General features: G+C 38.5%; 1 protein-coding gene across 3 annotated transcripts in view; it reads left to right on the top strand.

The window, feature by feature from the left end:
• PAPSS1 (3'-phosphoadenosine 5'-phosphosulfate synthase 1) overlaps positions 1 to 22,734 on the top strand; it is a 99,330-nt gene that overhangs the window by 18,618 nt on the left and 57,978 nt on the right. For all 3 annotated transcript variants that reach the window (XM_064484347.1, XM_010999056.3, XM_064484339.1), the window contains exons 4-5: positions 5,537 to 5,675; positions 9,935 to 10,053. In XM_064484347.1, coding sequence (XP_064340417.1) covers positions 5,537 to 5,675; positions 9,935 to 10,053 — 258 coding nt within the window. The remainder of the gene's footprint in view (positions 1 to 5,536; positions 5,676 to 9,934; positions 10,054 to 22,734) is intronic.

Genomic DNA, 22,734 nt, shown 5'->3' on the forward strand with positions numbered 1-22,734 from the left:
ACACCTGTTCATGCTTTGAGACTCAGGTATCTCCCCATCCTATGTCCCTCAGGCTTTGTTGGGTACCTGTCTTTGGTGCCCTTATAATTGTACCATAACGCATTGTTTTATTATAAATACTAGTTTTTTGATTGGTGGTGCTAATAGCAGCAGCAGTAATAATAATAATGATAATAGTAATAGCAGCTAACATTTATCGAACACTTACTGTGTACTGGTAACAGTTTTAAAGTACTTTAATATTAGCTCACTTAGTTCTCATCAGCCAATGAGGAAGATGGAGCTGAGAAAACAGGTGTAAATTACTCAAGCTCGTACACTATGTATTTGTGTGCACAGCAAGGGTTTGCACTCAGAGAGTGTCACCGGAACCCGTGCTCTCGCCCACTGTGCTTTGCTGTCTCTAAACCCCGCTGGCTCCTTGAAGGCTGGGACTACATCCTATTTATCTTTATAACCTTGATGGCCAAGCCCAGATCCTGGAACATAGCAGATATTTAGTATTTGTTAAATGTGATTGTATAGCCCCTTAGGAAGTCCAAATATAAAAGAACAGGCGAGTTAGTGTTGTGGTTAAAGAGCGGCCTTGAAGCCAGAAACAGGAGGCCAAAATCTTGACTCTGCTTGTTACTGTTAGGACCTTGGCCAATTTACTTCACCTTCCATGCTCAGATAATGCCTACCTCGTAGGGTTGCTCTGAGGATTAGGTAAGTCATGCATTCAAAGCTCACAGTGCCTGATGTGTGATAAGTATTCAGTACATCGAATAAATAATAACACAATTCTAATATTGTATCATAATTCTGGATGGTTACTTAGACTTTTTTATTAAAAAACGAAAACAAAATTTGAGCTGTAAGCTCTGTAGAGAAGTGTGAGAGTGTTAATATACAGGCTCATTTATTTGAACTCTGACAGGAGTCCTAAAAGATTCTTTGAGAACTAGCTACTTTTTATTCTCCTGAAACATTGGAATCAGTGTCAATACATCAGTTTAAAGTATCCTGGATAATGAAGTGTATAAGAGAATGAGAGCTGTTAGAGTTCCTGAATCCTTGGACATAAACATTTTTCACAGTAATATAATAACAGTGGTATTCTTTCACCTTTTGGGAATATTTGTAAAAAGAAAGTCATTAACACCTCATTTGGAGAGCTCGCAGCTGAGACCTGGGTATCTGAAAGTATATGCTGATCTGTTCTTTGGCTCCCTTGTTTTCATAGTGTAGAGCAATACTTCTGTTGATCTCACCCTGAAAGCACTAAGAATGAGGTTCAGACTATGCTTGGGGCATGTCACAATCCATGAAATATTTGGACCATATCATATAGGATGTGCGGTTTTTTTTTGGTTTATTGATAATTTTAATTTGATTCATTTAAACTGTCTCAATTACCCGTTATTTCAACATATTCTATTTCTTATATTTAAAAATAAAGAACAGAATATTAAAGCCTGAATCATTTCAATGAGATCAATACCAGAGTCTTAAAAATCTCATCGTATCATCCAGAATCATATAGAACAGATTTTAAAATATACAGTGGGATACTGAAAGTGCCAAATTGAAAACTAAAATACATATGAAGTTTAAACTCCTTTGAAAAGCAGATATGCAATTCTCAAAAATAGAATTTCCATGTCTCATTAATACATCTAAAATATTTCAATTTCTGACTACAAACCTTAACTTGAGAAAGCTGGTTTGAATACTCTCTACCATGTTATTTTGGATTTAAAAATACCTAAAAATTGAGGGCTGGGAGTAATTATAGTTAACATTTTTCCTTCATTCACTGGGCTTATGTGGTAAAGGTCTGGCAGTGAAAAGTATCTTTTCAACTGGGTAGATTAAAATATTAACAGCGCAACAAGAACCTGGGCTGGTAGATTGTCTGGTGGGAACATAGAGATGCGAACAGTTGCAGAATCTTAAGTCAGGTGGTTAGGTGCATGCATATAAAGGTGCTGTGGAGGATTCACAGAGGAGATCCTGTTTGAAATGAGTCATGAGGGATGAATCAGTATACCAGTCAGACCGGAGGGAGGAAGCTGTTTCAGTCAGAAGAGACATTACAGTAATTGCGAAAGTATGGAAATGTGAGGGAGTTAGGTCTTTGGGGGAACTGTAGGTTGTTTGTTTTGGCTGTTCTGCAGGATGAACGTGAGGGGAGATGAAGCTGGAGTGATTTGCAGAGGTCTCATGGTGAACTCCGACTGTTCGGGACTTTGCCCCTTGGGTGGTCGATAGTTTGAGATTGATTGTACTGGGGAATGGTGTCTCTGGGTTTGTGTTTTAGTGGGGTCACCCTTCAAGCCTGGAATGAGAATGGTCTGGAGATAGGAGACTATCTGGGGGCTTTTGGAGTGAACTCAAACAGTGGCCATGGGAGTAGAAAAGATGGGGCATGTTTGAGGGCTCTTGAGCCTGTAGCATCGGTAGGATATGGTGCCTGCGTTGATTGCTGGATTTGAGAGTGAACATGAAGGACGATGCTTTCTGAGTAGAAGATGGTATGATTGAGTTAGAAAATATAGGGTAGGAAGAGAGGAGAGGATTATTTTATTTTAGATGGGTTAGGTTTGAAATGCTAGTGGAGTGTCTAAATGGAGATGACCACTGGGTCATTGGGAAATTGGTTCTGGAGCTCAGGAACGTTGTATAGAATTGAGATAGAGATTTTGGGAATCATTAACTTGATTGGTTGAAACCTAGATGTAGTTGAGCATACAGAAGAGGGTATAGAATGAGAAGAGAGTCACTGATAGAAACTTGGGAACACCTTCATTTGAAAGGACCGTTGGACTAGTAGGATCACAACTTAATCGCTCTGCCAGATACTAAGGTTCTAAAGCTAAAGAAACTGGCTCAATGTATTGGGATAAGATCTGTGACAGAGGTCTGTAGTGGGTGTTCTGAGAACCCAGAGGCAGTGAGGCCCTCAGTCAGCCTGGGCTTGCCAGGTAGGCTTCCTGGAGGACTTACCGTGGAGCTGTGCTGTGAGGGAGCACATTGCTGTACCCAGAGGAGAGGGGTGGAGTGTTTTTGGGAGAGCATATGGGAAAGGGATGAGGCCCAAACAGCCTGGTAGACCAGGCGGGTATTAATTATTACTAGAACATCAAGTGCAGGACTGAGAATGGTGGGGCCAGGTAGGGAAGGCCTCAAGGGTCACACTTAGAAGCTTGCATTTTACCCTGATGCTGGTGGGGAGTCTCTGAAGAGTTTAGTGACGTGGTTGAATTTGCATTTTCTACTGTCCTGGGGACATTGCAGAGTATCACTTTGAGCAGATCAAAGCTGGAAGGCAGCAGACTGATTAAAAGGGTATTGCAGTTGTCCAGGCAGGAGAACTGAGATTGAACCAGGGAAGTAGGGAAGAAGCATGGGCTGGGTTAGTGTGATATTTATAGGTAGAATCTGATTCCACCTCCAATTTTTATCAAGCACTTGCTATGTGGTGTACATAGCATTAAATATTTTACAAGCATGAGCTCTTTGAATGTTATCCCATAATGTCTTATGTATAGCTCCATTACTGCCCTTGCCAAATTTAAAAAAAGATTGTCTGCTTAAATGGGTAGTGTAAGAACTTTGGGAATCTGGAGAAGGGGATGACCATGAACAGCTACAGTTGGGAGGACTGCTGTGTACAGTTGGCCACAGTGAGTTGGTCTCAGAGGATGAACACTGATGGAAGCCTACAGAGTGCAATTTTTTTTTTTAAATCAATTTCTTGAGAGACACACGCTTTCTAAAAATAATCTAATTTCTTTTTTTAAGCTTATTTTGCGGGGGGGTGGGTAATTAGACTTATCTTTCTTTTTTTTTAATGGAGGTACTGAGGATTGAACCCAGGACCTCTTGAATGCTAAGCATGCTGTCTACCACTGAGCTGTACCCTCTCCCCAAAGAGTGCAATGGTTTGAAGGGAACTTTGGGTGAAGGACTTTGTGACAAAATGCACAAGGTCGGGCAGCAAAAGGAAGGAACCAGAACAGCTCTGGGGTTCTGGGTAAATAGTATTATCATCCCTTGATTTGGACAGTACAGCTGGGAATGCAAGCTTGAGAGAAAAGAATGGGTTCAGTTTTGTATGTGTTAAGTTCAAGATAACCTGGAGGAAGTTGGAAGGGTGTGTGTAATTGCAGGAGAGAGGACAGAGTTCAGGCTTGAGTAAGGGTATCTGTGTTGTAATTCACACTGTGAAAGCAGATGAGAACAGTGCTCGGGGTGTGTGCAGCAGGCTTCCGCTGGAATTTTGGGCGATACCGGTGTTCAGGGATGGGGGAAGTGAGAGGAGCCCAGGGAGCTGCATGGGAGTGATCACTACTACCCTGTGTACCACTATTGGAGAACATAAGGTTAGTAGTGTGAAATGTGGCAAAAAGACTGGAAAGTCCTCATGATTAAGGGAATTTTTGTACAATTTGTTAGTTCACCTGTTCTTAAAGGGTGAGAGTCTTGTATTTGTTTGCTGCCAGGGGAGAAGGAAGAGGTTCAGGATTTCAGATGGAGCAGGGATAATGGGTTGAGCAAGGTCCTTTGGAGGCAAGGGGATTTGGCATCGTGTAGAGAGGAGTGACAAGAGGGAGGGAGACAGAGATTGGGATGTGGGTCTATTTATATGGCAGAGGAGAGATTGAGAGCATTTGTGCCTGGGGATTTTCTTTTTGAAATAAGAAGTGTGATCGTCTGGTATGAGTGGAAGCAGCATGGTTTGTTGGAGGGGTCCTAAGAAAGGTGGTGAATGAGAAAATGATCTCTGTGGGGCTAGGATGGAGGAAGTTGCAGGGACTAGCTTTGAAAATGTTGGCACTGCCTTGTGTACAGAGTGTGGATGTTGAGCCTACACTTGAGAACGGGAAGATGATGAATCCTTAAGGGAGAACCTGGTTTTAGTTAAGACCAGAAAGGAGTTGACTTATAAAGGGAACAGTGTTCCAGAGGACAGCGTGGAGAGCTTTTAGACTGAGTGGTGAAGGTATTACCAGAGTTGGGGGTTAGGAGCTGTGCAGAAAAATGAAGTTTTGGGACTGCTAGAGATATGAAGTGGCTGCAGGGGGTTGTATTTGGCAAGTGAATAAACTAGCCTGAGGGTTCTGAGTTGATCTCTTGTGAAGTTACTTTCATTCCAGCCCAGGCTCTGGTTAACCATGTTATTGAGAGAGCGGCCTGATGACATCTGCATTCGAGCTGGGCCAGGGCTCAGTTTCCTCATAAAATTTAGGTGAAAGTTTTTATGGGGCACCCGTTATTCTCCTTCCCGGAACTCTCCAGTATCTCAGATTTTTAGAAGAGTAGGCCTTTTAAAATTTTTAATGAAGAATGTGTGTGATAACCTAATTATTTCTTGGATTTATTTTTGTTTGTTTGTTTCAGTTTATATTTTCAAAACGTAAGTCAAACTTTGTCAAATATATCTTCCGCTAACTCAGCTGCAAAGCACTTTGACCCATCCTTGATGTTAAGATAAGACCCTTGAGTCACATGAGCACTTTTTATTGTTTCTGTACACATCTTTTTTTCTAAGGATCGCAATAATGCAAGGCGAATTCATGAGGGTGCAAGTTTACCTTTTTTTGAAGTATTTGTTGATGCTCCCCTGCATGTTTGTGAACAGAGGGATGTCAAAGGACTCTACAAAAAAGCACGGGCTGGAGAAATTAAGGGTGAGTAATATTTTTTTTCCTAGTTTCTCTTTCCATAGATGTTTCATCTTACTATATCTGAGACTGATAATCTTTTCTAAGAGATGGAAGTATTCAAACAACTTGGAGCTCCTGAGAAGAGACAGTGGGTCTTACGACAATGCTGTTATCTCTCAGTAGTATCTGACAGTGTGTACGCTCAACATCATTGACCAGGCTGCAATCCTACTCAGAAGACAGTTTGAGTATTGGGACTTTGGGAGCTGGTGGAAAGAAACCTGTTTGGTCTAATTAGGTGCCTAGCATTAGGTTGGCTATCAGTTGCTCATTGCTGCCACTTCTCTTTGTTCCAGTGAAAACATAGGGAATTCCATAGCTAATGGGAAAAATGTCTGAATTATAAGCATCTTGAGAGCAAGGGCAATGTCTCATTCTTCTTTATAATATCGTGCTTGGAAAGGTCTGACATTCATTCTGTGTATGTTTGTTGTACATATCTGTGATTTTATCAAAATACTTACAACTTGGTTTTTAGGTTTTTGGTCTGCTCCCAGGGTTTCAACTGTGATGAAAATTTGGACGTAGAAAGACATTTAGAACCTGTCTGCTGTGCTCTTTGATACCAATTATATCACTTATCTTCTAGACATCCTTTGATGTGAGCCCTGATCGATTATTATTAACAGTAACAGACGGCATGCCAGCATTGAAAAAAAAAGATCAAAGGTAGATTACTCAGGCAGCGTTGTTTAGGGATCAATTCATGCTGGTAACTTGTTTGCTTTCCCATCAGGCAATGTGATAGCCTGGGACTATCAGGAGCTCCCAGGAACTCTGTGAATTTGGCACCAGCTTGTGGCCCTGAAAAGGAAAAGGTGGAACAGAAAGGAAAATGCTTGTTATTCTGGGCTTTTCATATTTGGATTGGGAAGCCCATTAGCAGTTGGGACGTGTTTCACTGGCTGTAGTGAATCTGGTTCCTTGGGCAGGGCTCATGTGGTCTTGCCCCCGTGGAGACTCAGTTTCACCCATTAAGCCTGCACTTTCTTGACTCAGTAACAACAGGCTGCCTGACTTGGATAATTTATGAGAACAGGAGGGAAACCAGTGTAGCCATTTAACTTGTGGATCACTCTCTCTCTGTTGATGGCCAGTTTTCACTTCTTTTGTTTGTGTGTTTGTGTGTGTTTTTTTCTTTTTTTTTAATTAAAGTATAGTTGATTTATAATGTGTTAGTTTCAGGTGTACAACAAAGTGATTCTCTTATATGTATATATTCAGTTATATATATGTGTAAATATATATTTTCAGATTATTTTCCATTATAGATTATTCCAAGATACTGAATATAGTTCCCTGTGCTAAATAGTAAATCCTGTTGCTTATGTATTTTAAGGATAGTAGTTTGTATCTGTTAATCCCAAACTCCCAATTTATCCCTCCTCTTCACTTTTGTTTTTTGAAATAGAGATTTGGCAAAGAGAACTAAAATGTCTGGGATCCTGAAGTCTGAATCTTTTACTTATTTTAGCTGTAGTTGGTTTTGTTGTTTTGCAGGGATGGATTGGTGAGGGAGGTAGATTTGTCTGCCCAGCTAGAGTAAGCACCCTGAGAGCAGGGACAATATCTTTACCATTTTTTTTGTGTTTTTAGAATTTAGTACAGAGCATGGCTCAAAGCATGGTACTTGGCACACACACAGTAAATGCCTGCTGGATAGATTAGAAGCGGGAGTGGAAATCAGATGTTCAGCACATGATCAATGCTTTCTATTTGCAAGATTTGAGTTATTTCCTTTTTGTGGGGTGGGTAATGAGGTTTACTTATTTATTTTTGGAGGAGGTACTGAGGATTGAACCCAGGACCTTGTGTATGCCAAACATGTGCTCTACAACTTGAGCTATACCCTCCCCTATTTGCAAGGTTTATAATTGATACTGAGGATGCAAGGATGGATAATAAGACCACATTCACAATACCTTGAATCATTTACAGTTTGCTATATCTGGGAGTGTGTCTCTATCAGTTCAGTTTTCTGTGTGTTACTTGTTTGCCAAGTGTTTCTTAATGACTCTGAATAGACGTTGATAAAGTGTTCCTTAGATTAATGTATGACTGTGTGCATGTGTGTACACACATTTATTTATTTTAGGTTTGCCATGGTACTAGTGTTCCTGACTGTACAGTTTTTAAAAATCATTTACTCATTGTCAGAATGGTGCTTAAAAAGTTTCCTATTGATGCTGTTTCAGAGCCATGATGGTAAACATTCAAGGGCAGGTGACATTGCATACATTCAGCAGGCTTCAGGCTGTTACAGGCCTTTATATGGCACTTACTAAACTGTAAATGGATGCCTGCGTCAGCTGGTCTAATACTAGGTTATTTTCATGATTATTGTTCAAGTAGTTATTATCTACTTAAATATAAATATTTCACTTACAGTGTACATTTATTATAATCACTTAGGGGATAAACTAATTAGGAAGAGAATTCCTGGGCTTTTAAAATGTTAAACCAAGTCTTCTCCACAGTTGTCCTCAGGCTTTGCTGCACAAAAGTATTACCTGGGGAAACTTTAAAAAATCCAGTGCCAAGGCTGTAACCCGGACCAGTGAAATCAGGATCTCTTGAGGGTGGGACCCAGTGATTCCAACATAGCTACATTTGAGAATCAGAGCTTAAGAACTAGCATCTAACCAGATTTGTTTTTTACCCACCTATTTTATTGCGACTCATCACTAGAACTGTAGGAAATATTGGTAATGGGAAGTTTTTTCTTGGGTTCAGGACTTCATGTGATACTTAGAAATATGAAATAGGAAAAAAATGAAATCGGTGGGCTGTAGACTTATAGTGTTAAAGTTTTTTTGATACCTTTACCTCTTAACAGTAATGATTTCAAATTCATGCTTACCATTCTAACCTGGGGATGACTTGGCATTCCAATGCAGACGGGCTGTGAAGGACTTATGTACGGGATAATGTCCTCAGCTCAGCCAGCCCATTCTGTGGTGACGTCGTGTATTCTTTCTCCTGGCAGTTACACGGTAACCACATATATGGTAGGGAAAATCTAAATAGTAGTTAATATCTAAATTGATTATATTGGATTGTAGAACATCTTTGGTGATACAACAGGATTACCCTCCTTAGTTATGTTTTGCTTAAGCTAATAGTAGTTAATCTGTCTTGCCTGAACACTTAATCTGATGGCAGAAGAAGCCTGCAGAGCTTCAGCTTGGCTACAGATAATCCTGGTGAATATAATGGGCAGATGTACTTGCATCAGTTTTTGCATTGAGAGGAAGAAAAACCTTGTTGAGCTTGGTTTTATGCCCAGGGCGTAGGCATTGTATCCTGTATTCCTGTGGAGAAACTGAGATGCTCTGGATCACTTGGTATTCATGCCTGTTTCTTCACAGGTAGTTTAGGCATTTATGTATAAGAAAAAAGGAAGAGTGATGGAAGTATTGTCCATCCTTGTTATCTGAAGACTCCAGATTTACAGATGTGCCTGCTCAGTAAAATGTATTTGTAATCTCTATGTCAGTGTACCCATGGTACTTTGGTTGTCACTTGTGGACATGTGCAGAGCAGCAAAATTGTAGTCACCTGAAGTGCACATCCCTAGCTGAAGTTGAACAAGGCCTTTCAGTTCTCATGCTGTAAGTGTCCTTGTGATGGCCTATTTAGTGCCATGTTTGGGGGCATTTTTTAATTGTTTGCTTTTTGTTGGTGATTTTGCTGTTCACAGTGGCCCCAGGCAGAGTGCTGAAGTGCTTCTGGTGTTCCTAAGCACAGAAAGACTGACCTGCCTTGTGGAGAAAATAGACATGTTAGATAAGTGATGCTCAGATGTGAGTTCTCGTGTTCTTGGCCCTGAGTTCAGCATTAATGAATAAACAGTGCCTATAAAATAAGATCTTTAAACAGAAACACTCATAAAACAAAGTTATATATTAATCAATTGACAAAAATTTGGTGACAAGAGGCTCACAGGAACCCAACCCCACATTGCTCCTCTGAGCAGTGAGTGATTCAGGATTCACTAATTTCATGTTTGTGGCAACTTATTGAACATGACTTCCGCAGATAATGAGAATCGACTGTGTTCAAAAAAGAAACAAAAGTTTAATTAGAAATCCTCCAAGAAAGAAGTTTCTATATTGTAACCTTGTAACTTAGAAGGGGCAGCATAAATATGAACTTCAGCATAGCAGAGACTTGCACTGAAGGAACAAACCTATTTTAATTTTAATTTCTACCCCCTTTTATAGGTTTCACTGGAATTGATTCTGAGTATGAAAAACCAGAGGCCCCTGAACTGGTGCTGAAAACAGACTCCTGTGATGTAAACGACTGTGTCCAGCAGGTTGTGGAACTTCTCCAGGAGCGGGTAAGAGGAGGTCAAAGACGGACTCATCAGAGAATAATTATATCCATGTCACAACATTCCCCTCCCAAAAAAAAGGTGGTGCTAGTATAGAGAAACATTTGTGCTTCAAATTCTTTTTTTTCCTTCCAGTTTTATGGAGATATAATTGACAGACCACACTGTACAAGTTTAAGGTGCACAAGCATAATGACTTGACCTACATACATCATGAAATGATTATCATAGTAAGTTTAGTGAGCATCCATCATCTCATTTAGGAACAAAATTAAAGAAATAGAAAAAAGTTTGGTTTTTTTTTGTGATGAGAACTCTTAGGATTTACTCTCTTAATGACTTTCATATATAACATACTGCAGTGTTAATTATATTTAGCATGTTGTACATTACATCTCTAGTACTCACTTACAACTGGAAGTTTATACCTCTTGACTGCCTTCATCCAATTCACCCACCCCCTACCCATGCCTCTCGTAACCACAAGTCTGATCCCTTTTTCTATGAGTCTGTTTGTTTTTGAAGATAATGACCTGCAACACTATGTTCCTGTTACACAGTGTAGTGATATTTTTTCCTGTATATTTCAAAATGATCACAATGGTAAGTGTAGTTACGATGTCACCACAAAGATATTATTTAGTTATTGAGTATATTCCCCACACTGTATATTTCATACCCATACCTCATTTATTTTGCAACTGGGAGTTTGTATCTCTTATCTCACTAACCTATTTCTTTCCTCCCCCAACTCCCTCTCCTCTGGTAACGACCTTTGTGTTCTCTATATCTGTAACTCTCTGTTTTGCTGTTTGTTCATTTGTTTTGTTTTTTAGATTCCGCATATAAGTGAAAGCAAAAGCAGTGTTTGTTTTTCTCTTTCTGACTTACTTCACTTAGCATAATACTCTCTAGGTCCATTTGTGTTGTTGCAGATGGCAAGATTTCATTTCTTTTATGACTGAGTAATATTTCATCATATATATATATATATATCACATCTTCTTTAGCCATTTATCTATTGATGAGCACTTGGGTTGTAGCCATATCTTGGTTATTGTAAATAATGCTGCTATGAACATAGGGGTGCATATATCTTTTCTAATTAGTGTTTTTGTTTTCTTTGGATAAATACCCAGGCAAGGTATTGCTGGATTATATGGTAGTTCTATTTTTAATTTTATGAGCAATCTCCATACTCTTTTCCACGGTGGAAATTTACATTCCTACCAACAGTGCACAAAGGCTCCCTTTTCCACATATCCTTGATGATATTTGTTATTTGTTTTTTTTTCATAATAACCATTCTGTGAGGTGATACCATGTTGTGGTTTTGATTTGTATTTTCCTGATGATCAGTGATGTTGAGCACTTTTTCATGTGCCTTTTGGCCAACTGTATGTCTTCTTTGGAAGAATGTCTATTCAGACCCTCTGCCCATTTTTTAATATTTTTGTTTTTTTTTTTTAATATCAGTTGTATGAGTTCTTTGTATATTTTAGATGTTAACCCTTTGCCAGATATATCATTTGCAAATATATTTTCCCATTTAGTAGGTGGCCTTTTTTTTGTTGTTGTTGGTAGTTTGTTTTGCTGTGCAAAGGCTTTTTAGTTTGATGTAGTCCCGTTTGTTTACTTTTGCATTTGTTTCCCTTGCCTGAGGAGACATATCCCCTCAAAATATTGTTAAGACTGATGTCAAGGAGCATACTGCCTATGTTTTCTTATAGAAGTTTCATGGTTTCAGGTCTTACATTTAAATCTTCAACCTATTTTGAATTTATTTTTATGCATGTGTGAGACAGCAGTCCAGTTTGATTCTTTTGGATGTAGCTGTCCAGTTTTTCCAACCCATTTATTGAAGAGGCTGTCGTTTCCTTATTGTATATTCTTGCTTCCTTCGTTGTAGATTAATTGCTCATATAAGTGTGGGTTCATTTCTGGGCTCTCTGTTGTGTTCCATTGATCCATGTGTCTGTTTTTGTGCCAGTACCATACTGTTTTGATGAATGTAACTTTGTACTATAGTACTATAGTTTGAAATCTGGAAGTGTGATACCTTCAGGTTTGTACTTCTTTCTCAGATTGTTTTGGCTCTTTGGGATCTTTTGTGTTTCCATACAAATTTTGGAATTATTTGTTATAGTTTTGTGAAAAATGCCATTAGTATTTTGTTAGGGATTGCATTGAATCTGTAGATTGCCTTGGGTAGTATGTTGTTTTAACAATATTAATTCTTCTAGTCCATTAACATGGTACATCTTTTCATCTGTTTGTGTCATCTTCAATTTTTTTCATCAGTGTCTTACAGTTTTCTGAAGATAGATCTTTTACTTTCTTAGTTAGATTTATTCCTAGATATTTTATTCTTTTTGATGAGGTTGTAAATGAGATTTTTTTCTTACGGTCTCTTTTTGAGACTGTATAGATATGCAACAGAATTCTGTATATTAATTTTGTATCTTGCAACTTTACTGAATTCATTGATGAGCTGTAGTAGTTTTTTGGTAGTGTCTTGAGAATTTTCTATATATAGTATCATGTTATCTGCAGTGACAGTTTTACTTCTTCCTTTCCAATTTGGATGCCTTTTATTTCTTGTCTGATTGCTGTGACTAGAACTTCCAATACTGTGTTGGAGTGGTGAGAGTGTCTTGTTCCTGATTTTAGAGGAAATGCTTTCAGCTTTTCACTGTTCAGTGTGATATCAGCTGAGAGCTTATCATATGTGGCCTTTATTATGTCAAAATATGTTCCCTCTGTACCCACTTTGTTGGAGCTTTTATCATAAATGGATGTTGAATTTTGTTAGAAGCTTTTTCTGCATCTGTTGAGATAATCATGATTTTTATTCTTCAGTTTGTTAATGTGGTATCACATTGATTTATGAATATTGAAAAATCTTTGCATCCCTGGGATAAATCCCATTTGATCTAGGTGTATGATCCTTTTAATATATTATTGAATACATTAATCATATATATTGATTATTGGATACAATTTATTTTAAATTCTTTATGGTGCTAACAGCTTTCTGTGCATGTATGTCACTGTGTTAGGTGTTGTGGGGGCATCATATATGTACCACATATGAAATACCCCAGTCAGTGTAAACCACAGGAGGCTTCAGAGACAAATAATCTTCTAATAATTTTAACAGATCAATACATAATAGAGAAAATTCAACCTTGATTATTCAGCTCTACAACTTGGCATCAATATATTTTTAAGTTGAATTGTATAATGTTGTTAACTTTTCATAGAGACTGCACAGATTTTCCCTCTGATAACTTGATGACATCTTATGATTGAATTTTAGGGAGGGAAGGGTTCTGGGGCTAAGGACCTTTCTCTGGTTCCTTAGCAGATGGAAACATTAAAGAGGCATAATGTTACCCAGAGTACTCAGGCCCACTAGGTACATGAGTCTCTCAGAGTTTAGTTTAATCTGTTTTTAGAAGTTACTTTTCTTTCCTTCTTGGCTCCTTTTTCCATATGTCTCCTGTTCGTTCCAGTAGAGGGTCACTTGCTCACTTAGCTGGAGAGGATCTGGCCTTCATGTGGGTGAGTAGTTCTTCTCTCCCCATCATGGTGTCCCTCCCTTTGCTGATCAGTGCCATGCAGGGACTTCTGATACAGCAGTTACACCTTCAGTGATGCACTGGTGCTCCTAATTCTGTCCTAACTGTGACTTACAGTGTCCCAGCCTCCTCCTGATTTTTAAAATTCTAGTACCATAAACCCTTTTCATCTAGTATCTCTTACTGGATATATTAGACATACAGTTAAAAGAAAACCTATGTCTGAATATATTACAAATGTTTAGCCTTTGAATGTTTCCACATTATAAAATGTCTGCTGATAATTAACCTGGGACCCAACTTCTTAATTTATTTCCCTTATCTAAACCTTTTAACTCAACAAATAGAGATAAAATGAATTGATAACTACCCTGCTCTGATGTTTGTCTGTACTGATGTACTATCTGCAGGACGATAAGACCTCATCCCAGGAGGTTTTGTACTTCATCTTTCTGCTGTTCTTTTTTCTGTTGGTTAATAGGTTTTCTATTAACCAGCTTCTGAGCTCTTGTGCTAGTCCTGTTGCTCTGCCTCTGGCCTTCCTTCTCATCTGCTTTATCTGTTCTTTCATCATCCATTATCAATCAGACATCTGTTAAAAGCCCATGACTGTAGTTAGTCACAGTCCAGGGTACTGGCACTACAGAGATAACAAGCTGTGTTTGTCCTTGAGGGATTTAGGTTGTAGGTGATAGACACAGAAGTTAGAGTCTAAACTCCAAGAAGGTATCTTATAAACCAGATTCAGTGTGTACATAGCATACTGGGAGGCACAGATGATTGAGTTTGGAGAGGTTTTATATCAGATCTTTCTCATCTGTTTCTTTATTTTAAAAAGATATTTTCACTGTCATAGAATTCTGGATTGACAGGGTTTTTTTTCTTTTAGTACTTTAAAGGTGCTCCATAGTCCTTTTGTTTACATTGTTTCTGAAGAGAAGTCTGATTTAATTCTTTTTTTTTTTTGTCCCTCTCTTGTAGTGTTTTCTTTTTCTCTTTGTGACTTTTTCTTTCCTGCTTGACTTCAACATTTTCCCTTAATCTCTATTTTTTAGCAGTTTTAGTATAGATCTACATCTTTCAGAATATTTAGGTCTGTTTCTTTCAGTTTAGAGTTCTTTGATTTTCTTGGGTTGGTGGTTTGCTTTTTTATTGGTTTTTGAAAACTCTTGTCCGTTATCTCTTCAGATATTTCTTTTGCCCTGTTCTCCCTCCTTCTTCTGGAACTCCAGTTACATATATTCTAGACAATATAATATTGTCCCACAGCCAAAAGATACTTGTCCTTTCACTCTTTTTTGTTTTAACTTTTCAGCTTTAGTAATTTATCTTCACTTATTTTCAAGTTTACTGATTCCTAAGCTGCATCCAATATATTGATTTGCCCATGAGAGAGAATTTTAAAACTCTGATAATTAAAAAAATTCTATTACCATTTGGCTGACTTAAAAAATTTTAATATAGCGTCCACTTCTCTGTTGAAATCTTCTGTCTTTTCATGAACATTTTCCACTTTTGCGTTAGATCTCTTAACATAGTAATTGTAATTTTAAAGCCCTGACTGACACAGACAGTTCTTACCTCTGGGTCTTTTCTGGATCTTGCTGAATTTCTTAACAGTGGTGGTGTTTCTTGCTCTTTTTAGTATAATGTAATTTTTTTTTTTTGAATGCTGCATGTTGTGTCTGGACGAACAATAGAGATTTTTGAGGTAATTAGTAGTTATGCTTTGGGCATTTATTTTCTTTTTTTCTGTCATACTGTTAGTGTAATGAGTTAATTTAGTCAATAGCTTAGCTGGGTTTGGGTTTCCTTATTCTGTGGTTACTCTTCATGCACCGCCAGCTTCAAGCTTGTCCAGTGATGGGCTGTTCTACCTTGTGTTTAGTGTGGGATCTGCTGCTGGAGAGTTTTCCCCAGAGTTTCTACTCAGCCGTCAGCTGTCAGCTTTCCCTGCGTACCTGCCCTGTGGAAGGGATCTCTCTCCAGGCTCTTGCTCCTCTCTTGGCAGTGAACTGCTGTTGATTATTTGTTGGTGCTAGGCTCATGATGGGGGAGCAGTGGTGGTTCTCAGTTCTGCCAGTCCAGCTTGAAGCTTAGGAGGACCTAAGCTCCTGAGTCTTGATATGGTCTTTCTCAATGTCCCTTCCCCTCCCACATATTAGCCAGCCTCTGCTTGGATCCTGGGAGGTCTTGGAGGGTGAGTGTTTTTGCTCCTCACTTGTGCTAGCAGATCCTTGTTTTTGATCAGTTCAGAATCCTGGGCCAAGAGTGTTTCCTCCACCTTCCTTCGGCAGACCATATTTGCTTGTACCCTCTCCTCAGAGACAGTGGACTCTGGGAGGGGTTCCTGCCCTCCCCCAACAGCTTAAGGCTTAAGTGATGCAGAAAGTGGGCAGAGCTTTGAGCCTGTGCACCACCAAGGGAGTGCTCTCTGTAGTCCCTGGACCTGCTTCTGATCTTTCTTCTCCGTATCTGTTGTCGGCCTGCTTGTGAGTGTGTGCAGAACTCCTGTGTCTGGGTGCCAGTGATACTAACCTGTCACGCTAGTCCACACTCAGCCTGTAAGAGTTTCTTGCAAACTTTAAGGCAGTTTTCTTCTTCCTGCCTTTATTGTAGCCACCCTTTCCTCCCATGCTTTACTAAAGGGAAGTAGGTCATGTGTCTTGACTTCTCTTAGTGAGACTTGTCACTCTTTGGAAGCAGTTCATGTTACTTCTTTAGGACCTCAGCTCTGTGATGGGCTCAGGGAAGTTTGGTTTTCTAGATTCGCTGGACTTCCCTCTTGTTAGGTGGTGTTCTATTGTGGAATCCCTGTGTTTCATTTACAGTGAATTGTCTATCCTTACTCTGCTCTGTTGAAGTTGTTTAGTTTTCTCATGAATTTATATGAAATTAATAAATATTCTGTCACTTTCATTAAAACTGTGTTTTTAGTATTTTTCCTTTTAATTTTGATTGTAGTTCTGTTTGCATTTTTACTGCATTGAATGTATGTTTAATTAGAGATTTGTCATATCAATGGTAGAAAGTTATACATAGTTTTATTTTCTGTTAATTTGGATTATCTAATTTTATATCTAATTAGTGACTATACAAAACTCAGAAAAATACATATTCTCATATAATTTAAGGGTGCTCATGAATCTGAAGCCATTTATGGCTTTATGGATGACTCCATATGGTTCAGACACTTAGAAAAGACTGTTAAACTTAATGTGTAATAGGTATCCTCTCCTTCCCTTCCTTTTTCCTGCAATTTCTAACCACTTCTTTGGGGCTCAGAATAGCATCCTTTGGGTACGGCACTTTACCTGCATAGAGGATATTTTTAAATTTTTTATTTTATTTTGTTTTTTTTTTTTTTTGCAATGGTCAGGTGATTTTGTTGTTTTTTAAAAACATTTATTTTGAGAAAATTTCGCAACTCTTCTGTAAGTCTATGGTAGTACAGTGAGTTCTTGTCTTTCTTTCACCCAGCTTCCTCTTAGGTTAATAACTTACATGACCATAGACCATTTCTCAAAACTGAGAAACTAACCTTCGTACCAAATCACAATCTTACTTGGATTTCACAAGTTTTTCCACTAATGTCCTTTCCTGTTATAGGATCCCACATGGTATTTAGACTTGTTTTTAACCATGATTGTGTAAAATGAAAATACAGACTCATGTGGTGTCTGCTATGCACAGGACTTTGCTTTTTTCCCCACCTTGTAATGGTAAAAATTGAGAGTTGACCATCACTGTACAGTTTTAGACTCAAACTGCTCGACTGGTCACCGCATCTCTAGTTCTGTATGCCTTTTATTCCATTCCGTATTGTTGGCAGAATCATCTTTCTAAAGTGTAGTCTGGTTCTTTGCTTTTTTTTACTCTAAAACATTTATTGATTTTCCCATTGTTTATAGAATTAAGGTAATTTGTGTTCAAGGTTCTCTGTAGTTTGTTTCCAGGCTGCATTTTTTCTTATTATTGTCCTTATGTTTTTCACCATGGTGTTTGTTTGTTTTTTTAATGCTGTTACTTACCTAGTAGTCTCTGGCCTTAATTAATGCTTTGCTCCTAATTTGTTTGCTCCTAATTAATGATTATACCTATTATTCTTCCTTTTATACAGGTATTAGTCTGTGTTACACTTGCTAGACAATCTGATAATTAGACAATTTCATTCAGTGTTTTGAAAAAGAGATAGATAAAGAAACTAACATTTAGTGAATACTTACAAGGGACATATATGTGGGGCTTTGTGTCCTTTAAAATATTTGTTTTGATTGTTAGAACCGAGGGGCCAGTGGTCTTTCTCCTACTTTAGCTTCTAACCACCTCTCACTTGAATTACTATGGTAGCTTCCCCACTTGATCTTTGCGCTGAATACTTTATATGTATTGTCTCATTTTATTCACACAGTAAACCTACAAAGTATTTCAGAGATATTAGCTCACTTGCTCATGAACATATTGGATTCTATACCTAGGATTCTCCTCACACCCCAGGTACAATATAATTCAGTTTATAACCAGAAAGGTATTCTGGTTATATTAGTTTAAAAGAGAGAAATTTTCTTTTGAAAAATTATTTTTATCCTAAAGCTGGGTGGTGACAAAGAAATACAAACACCTCCTTAATGTGTTTGCTTTTTTGGGTACCACCTTTTTTTGGGGAAAAGATTTCAACTACATACTTTCCTAAGTAAGTGACTTCACTTCCCATTGAAAGTACATATTTCTGTGTTGTACTTGTATGATCCTGTTAGTTAATTTAACAGATACTTAGTGCCATACATACTAGGCACTGTTGTCAAACACTGTGGATGTGGCGGTGAATTAAACAATACAAATTCCTGCCTCATGGACCTTAATTTTTGATTCTTACTACCATTATTTATACTTATAGACTAGAATGACTATATAATTCATTTTTTAAATAACATGATGTGGAATTTAAAAATATAATTGAAGGAAGAAATACAAACACAACTACTTCTGTTCTGGCACTTATTCTCCTTTGATTGATTTTCTCACTAAGTTGAATCTCAGATGAGCATGGGGAGACCAGTGGCTACTTGATGTTCAGCTCAAAGTTCATGGTTACTTGGTGATACTTGGAGTTCCTTTGCCTGCTGCACCCTGGGCGCGAGGTGGCTTAGTGTAAAGTGCACTTTTCGTAATAAGCTCCTGCCTAGTGATCCAGTGCAGTTCAGCTTCATTGTCATCACAAAGGCGTTTGTTAGGTTTTCCAAAGGTGGTTATGTGAGCTCACATTGTAGAGCTAATCTCACAAACACAGAGTGAGGAGCGGTAACCACAGCTCCATTGCTTTGTAGTGTGTGTTTTGAGCAGGGATGTGAAGGGTGCAGGTTCCGAGCTGGCCAACATTCTGTGCCAGGGCACCTTAGTAAGTGTGGGGAGGGAGTGGCTGGGCACAGATGGAAACCTGCCACAAGAAGCCCGTCAGCTAGACTCTGACATGTGCAGTCTTTGGTAGTCACTTCAGTAGCATCTTTTCAGTTAATCCGTGTTAAAGTTCTGAGAAGTAATTATAATTTTCCTTACTTGACTGGTGAGGAAACAGATTCAGGGAAGTGAAGTTGTTTGTCTCAGGATAGTTGAGTCAAGGGTATTTAGACACAGTCTGCTGGATTCAACAGCCCACGTGCTCTCTTTATATGATACTGTCTTTCCTAACACCATCTAGATTCTATTTCTAGTTTATTTCTCAAAATTGAATCTTTGCTCTGACATGCTTTCACAATCCATGACCATTGTTTCCTAAGTGGAGTTGGGATTAACAAATCGAGAGGAATGGACCTTAAAGGTTTAGTATTTTTAGAACACTTCAGAACAGATCAAAGACAACACTGTCTGGACTGGAAAGAATGTTTACTGTAAAGAAATAAACTGCCCATGTCTGCCCCTGGTTAGTGTGAAATGTTCTTTGTAGTGTGTAATAAAAGTATGTGGAGGCTATCTAATTTACCTTGGAAGGCTGAGACACATTTTGCCAGATGAGCTATGATTTACTTAAGTTCTAAAACCTAAATCTAAGTGATAAGTGAGTGACTTGGGTTATTATGCCATCTATAATGGAAACTTTGTTTCTAAAATAATAAAGGTCAGTGAATTTTTTCTCTTCTTCAGGCTCAGTTTGTTAGACTTCTGAGGGTTTTTTCCTTACACCAACCAATTCTTTGATTCTCTGACACCGACTGGGTGTTCAGCAATTCAGTTCAGTTCTGACACTAACTATCCAGAAGTTGCTTACGCTCTGCAGGCTAGGGGCTTGGTCTCACAAGACTGCCTCGTCTTCAGATGCCAACTACAGACAGGGTGACCAGGCTACCTGTGTTTCTGTCTGGCTGACTGCAAGTTCAAGAATTCTCCCACCTCCCACCCCAGCGCAGGTTCAAGATTTCAGCTCACAGAAAGCACTGTACTTACAATTACCAGTTGTTTTTTTTATAAAGGATACAGCCCAGAAACAGCCAAGTGGAAGAGCTGTATGAGTGGGGAGGGATAGGGAGAGGCAGGGGCTCCCATGCCCTCTCTGAACACCCCATCCTCATCATATTCATCAACACAGAAGCACTCTGAACCTGTCCTTTGGGGGGGGTTTATGAAGGTTTTTATTGTGTAGGCAGGACTGATCAAATCTTTGATTCATGGTGATTGAGCTCCATTTCCAGCCCCTTCCCCAGCCTAGAGGTCTAGGGGTGGAACCAAAAGTTCCAACCCTCTAATTAAGGCTAGGTTTTTCTGGACAAGCCCCTAAGGCTGGAGTCATATCATTGTCAAACCAAAGATACTCTTATCACTCAGGAGATTCCAAGGGTTTAAGAGCTCTGGTTCCAGGAACCAGAGACAAAAACCAAATATGTACTTCCCATTGTACCACAGCTTTTTAATAGAGCAAAGGGAGAGTATGCTTTGGGACTTTCTAGAGTATGCAGGTGTTTGAGAAGTGCTGCTTCCATGGTAATAAATGGAATTTTTTCTGTCTGACGCTTGGTATTACTTTGGAGAGACTCTTTTGAAATGAATTATACCAGGTATTGATTCTTTAACATTCTTTACTGTTGACGAAAAAATTGACTGATAGGTCGATCTAAGAAAGAAATGGAAAATTTTTTGTGAGCCAAATTGAGGGTTATAGTCCAGGAACAGCCTTTCGGAAAGCTCTGAGGACTATTCGCTCTTGTTAAAGGTCAAAGCACAGTTACATAGTTTTTGAGATGGAAGCCTATACATTAAATCATGTAGAGAGTTTTCACAGTGCAGATCTTTACAAAGTGGTGGGTCGTCATGACCCCTTACAAGATTAAGAAGTTATCTTTTAAGGAGTTGTCTTGCTGATGCTAGGAGGATGTTGCTGTTTATGGTTGAGCAGGTGTTTATGAGGAAGGTTTGGTCGATGCATAAGGCAGATGCACAGTGAGCAGTAGAACAGAGAGGAGGCCAAAGGGCAGAGAAAAATTTTTATGTTTAAATTTTCCTTGACTTGCCCTAGAATTCTAATTTTTATTTCATCATTACTGAGATACAGAACTGGTTTTCACTGTACAAGAAAAAAATATTTTTAGTGTGCTCTGTCATGGGTGTTTTAGGATGATGGGTTTTTTTGATTCTGTCATCTCTGGATTGTCTTTTTTATCTAATTGCCAATGTGGTCATTTATATAAATACTTAATTTCTCAGTATTTTTTCAGAGTATGTTTATTTTCTTAAGGTGCTTCAGTTGGCACATTTTTGTTTGAGAAAATAGAAGACACTGGAGAGTATTGAGGATTTTTTGTTTTTAATTTAAGTTTTTTTCCTAACCCTTGAATGGTCACTAGATGGCCTGCTGGTATTACAGTTTAACTTGGCATGTTATGACATAAGGAAATAGGCTTCTTGCTGATGGTTTTAATCTAACGTGATATTTTAAATACTGTTTTAAAATCTACTAGGAACTCTAGATTTACTAGTGCTATAAATTATTTAAAGGTTTGTCTTTTTATGAAATGGTGGTTTAGTGCTCTAAATGGATTTTATACTGTACTTAAAACCAGACTTTGCAACTCAGTTTTTAAAGTGATGCCAGAATGTCATTTGGTGTTCATGCTTTGGATGCATGTCATTTAGATAATAGAAATTGAATAGTTACATAGAAATATGATTGAGCTCTGATGTTCAAATCTGTTGGGCAGATTTGGCTCAAGAAAAAAGTACAGAAAATACTTGAAGGAAAAAATTTTAATATGAAGTCACTATGTTAACATGTTCACAGTTCTTTAGGAAGGTTAAGAGAAGGCAAGAACTACTATTTTCAGGTAATGAATGTTGTTTGTTCTGCCTGCTAGTGTCAACTGAAATAAATTGCAGAACTCAAAGGCTGAGAGTTATATTTTATTCGGTGGACATTTCTGAGGACTTGAACCCCATGAGCCTGTGGTGACAGCCTCTCAGATCGCTCTGAGGGACTACTCCGAAGAGGTAGAGGAGGAGCCAGGATATACAGGAGCTGTACAACAAAAACCAGGTGTCGGAACATCAAAAGACAACTGTTAATTAAAGAAAACTAGACATCTCAAGTTGAAGAATTTAGCGTTTTTCTGTTTATGGGAAGGAGCAAATGTCTGGGCTCACTGAAATCATTCCATTGATAAGCACCTCGCTATCTAGGGCCAGTATCCTGTGCTTTCACATTATGAGTTCTCTCAGAGGGTAGCGTTGAGGGTGGCTGCAGAGGCTGGGCTGTCTGCCTACCTGCATCCTGAGCTCACGTTTGGTGGTGGCAGCAGCAGCTGATGACTTGATGGCTTCAGCATTCTTTGTTTACTGATATGGCTAGCAGTATTTTTCGTTTACACTAGTTCCCAGGAAAAAACAGTGGACTCTTTGAACAAAGGTATGGATACAACGCATGTTAGATCACAGTCAAGCAAAAAAAAAAAAAAAAAAAAAAAGTTTATCTGTGCTACATTTTAAAATTAAATTATTATTTGAATATTTCTAGACCTATGTCATTAATGGTAGCGTGTGAATTGTTTATTGATCGCCTATTCAGGAGAACTAGGAGCATCCCTGTTTCCCCTTTACTCTTTAAATTCTGGGTGATTTTGAA

This window comes from Camelus dromedarius, chromosome 1 (genome assembly GCF_036321535.1).
Source record: "Camelus dromedarius isolate mCamDro1 chromosome 1, mCamDro1.pat, whole genome shotgun sequence".
NCBI classification, from domain to species: Eukaryota; Metazoa; Chordata; class Mammalia; order Artiodactyla; family Camelidae; genus Camelus; species Camelus dromedarius.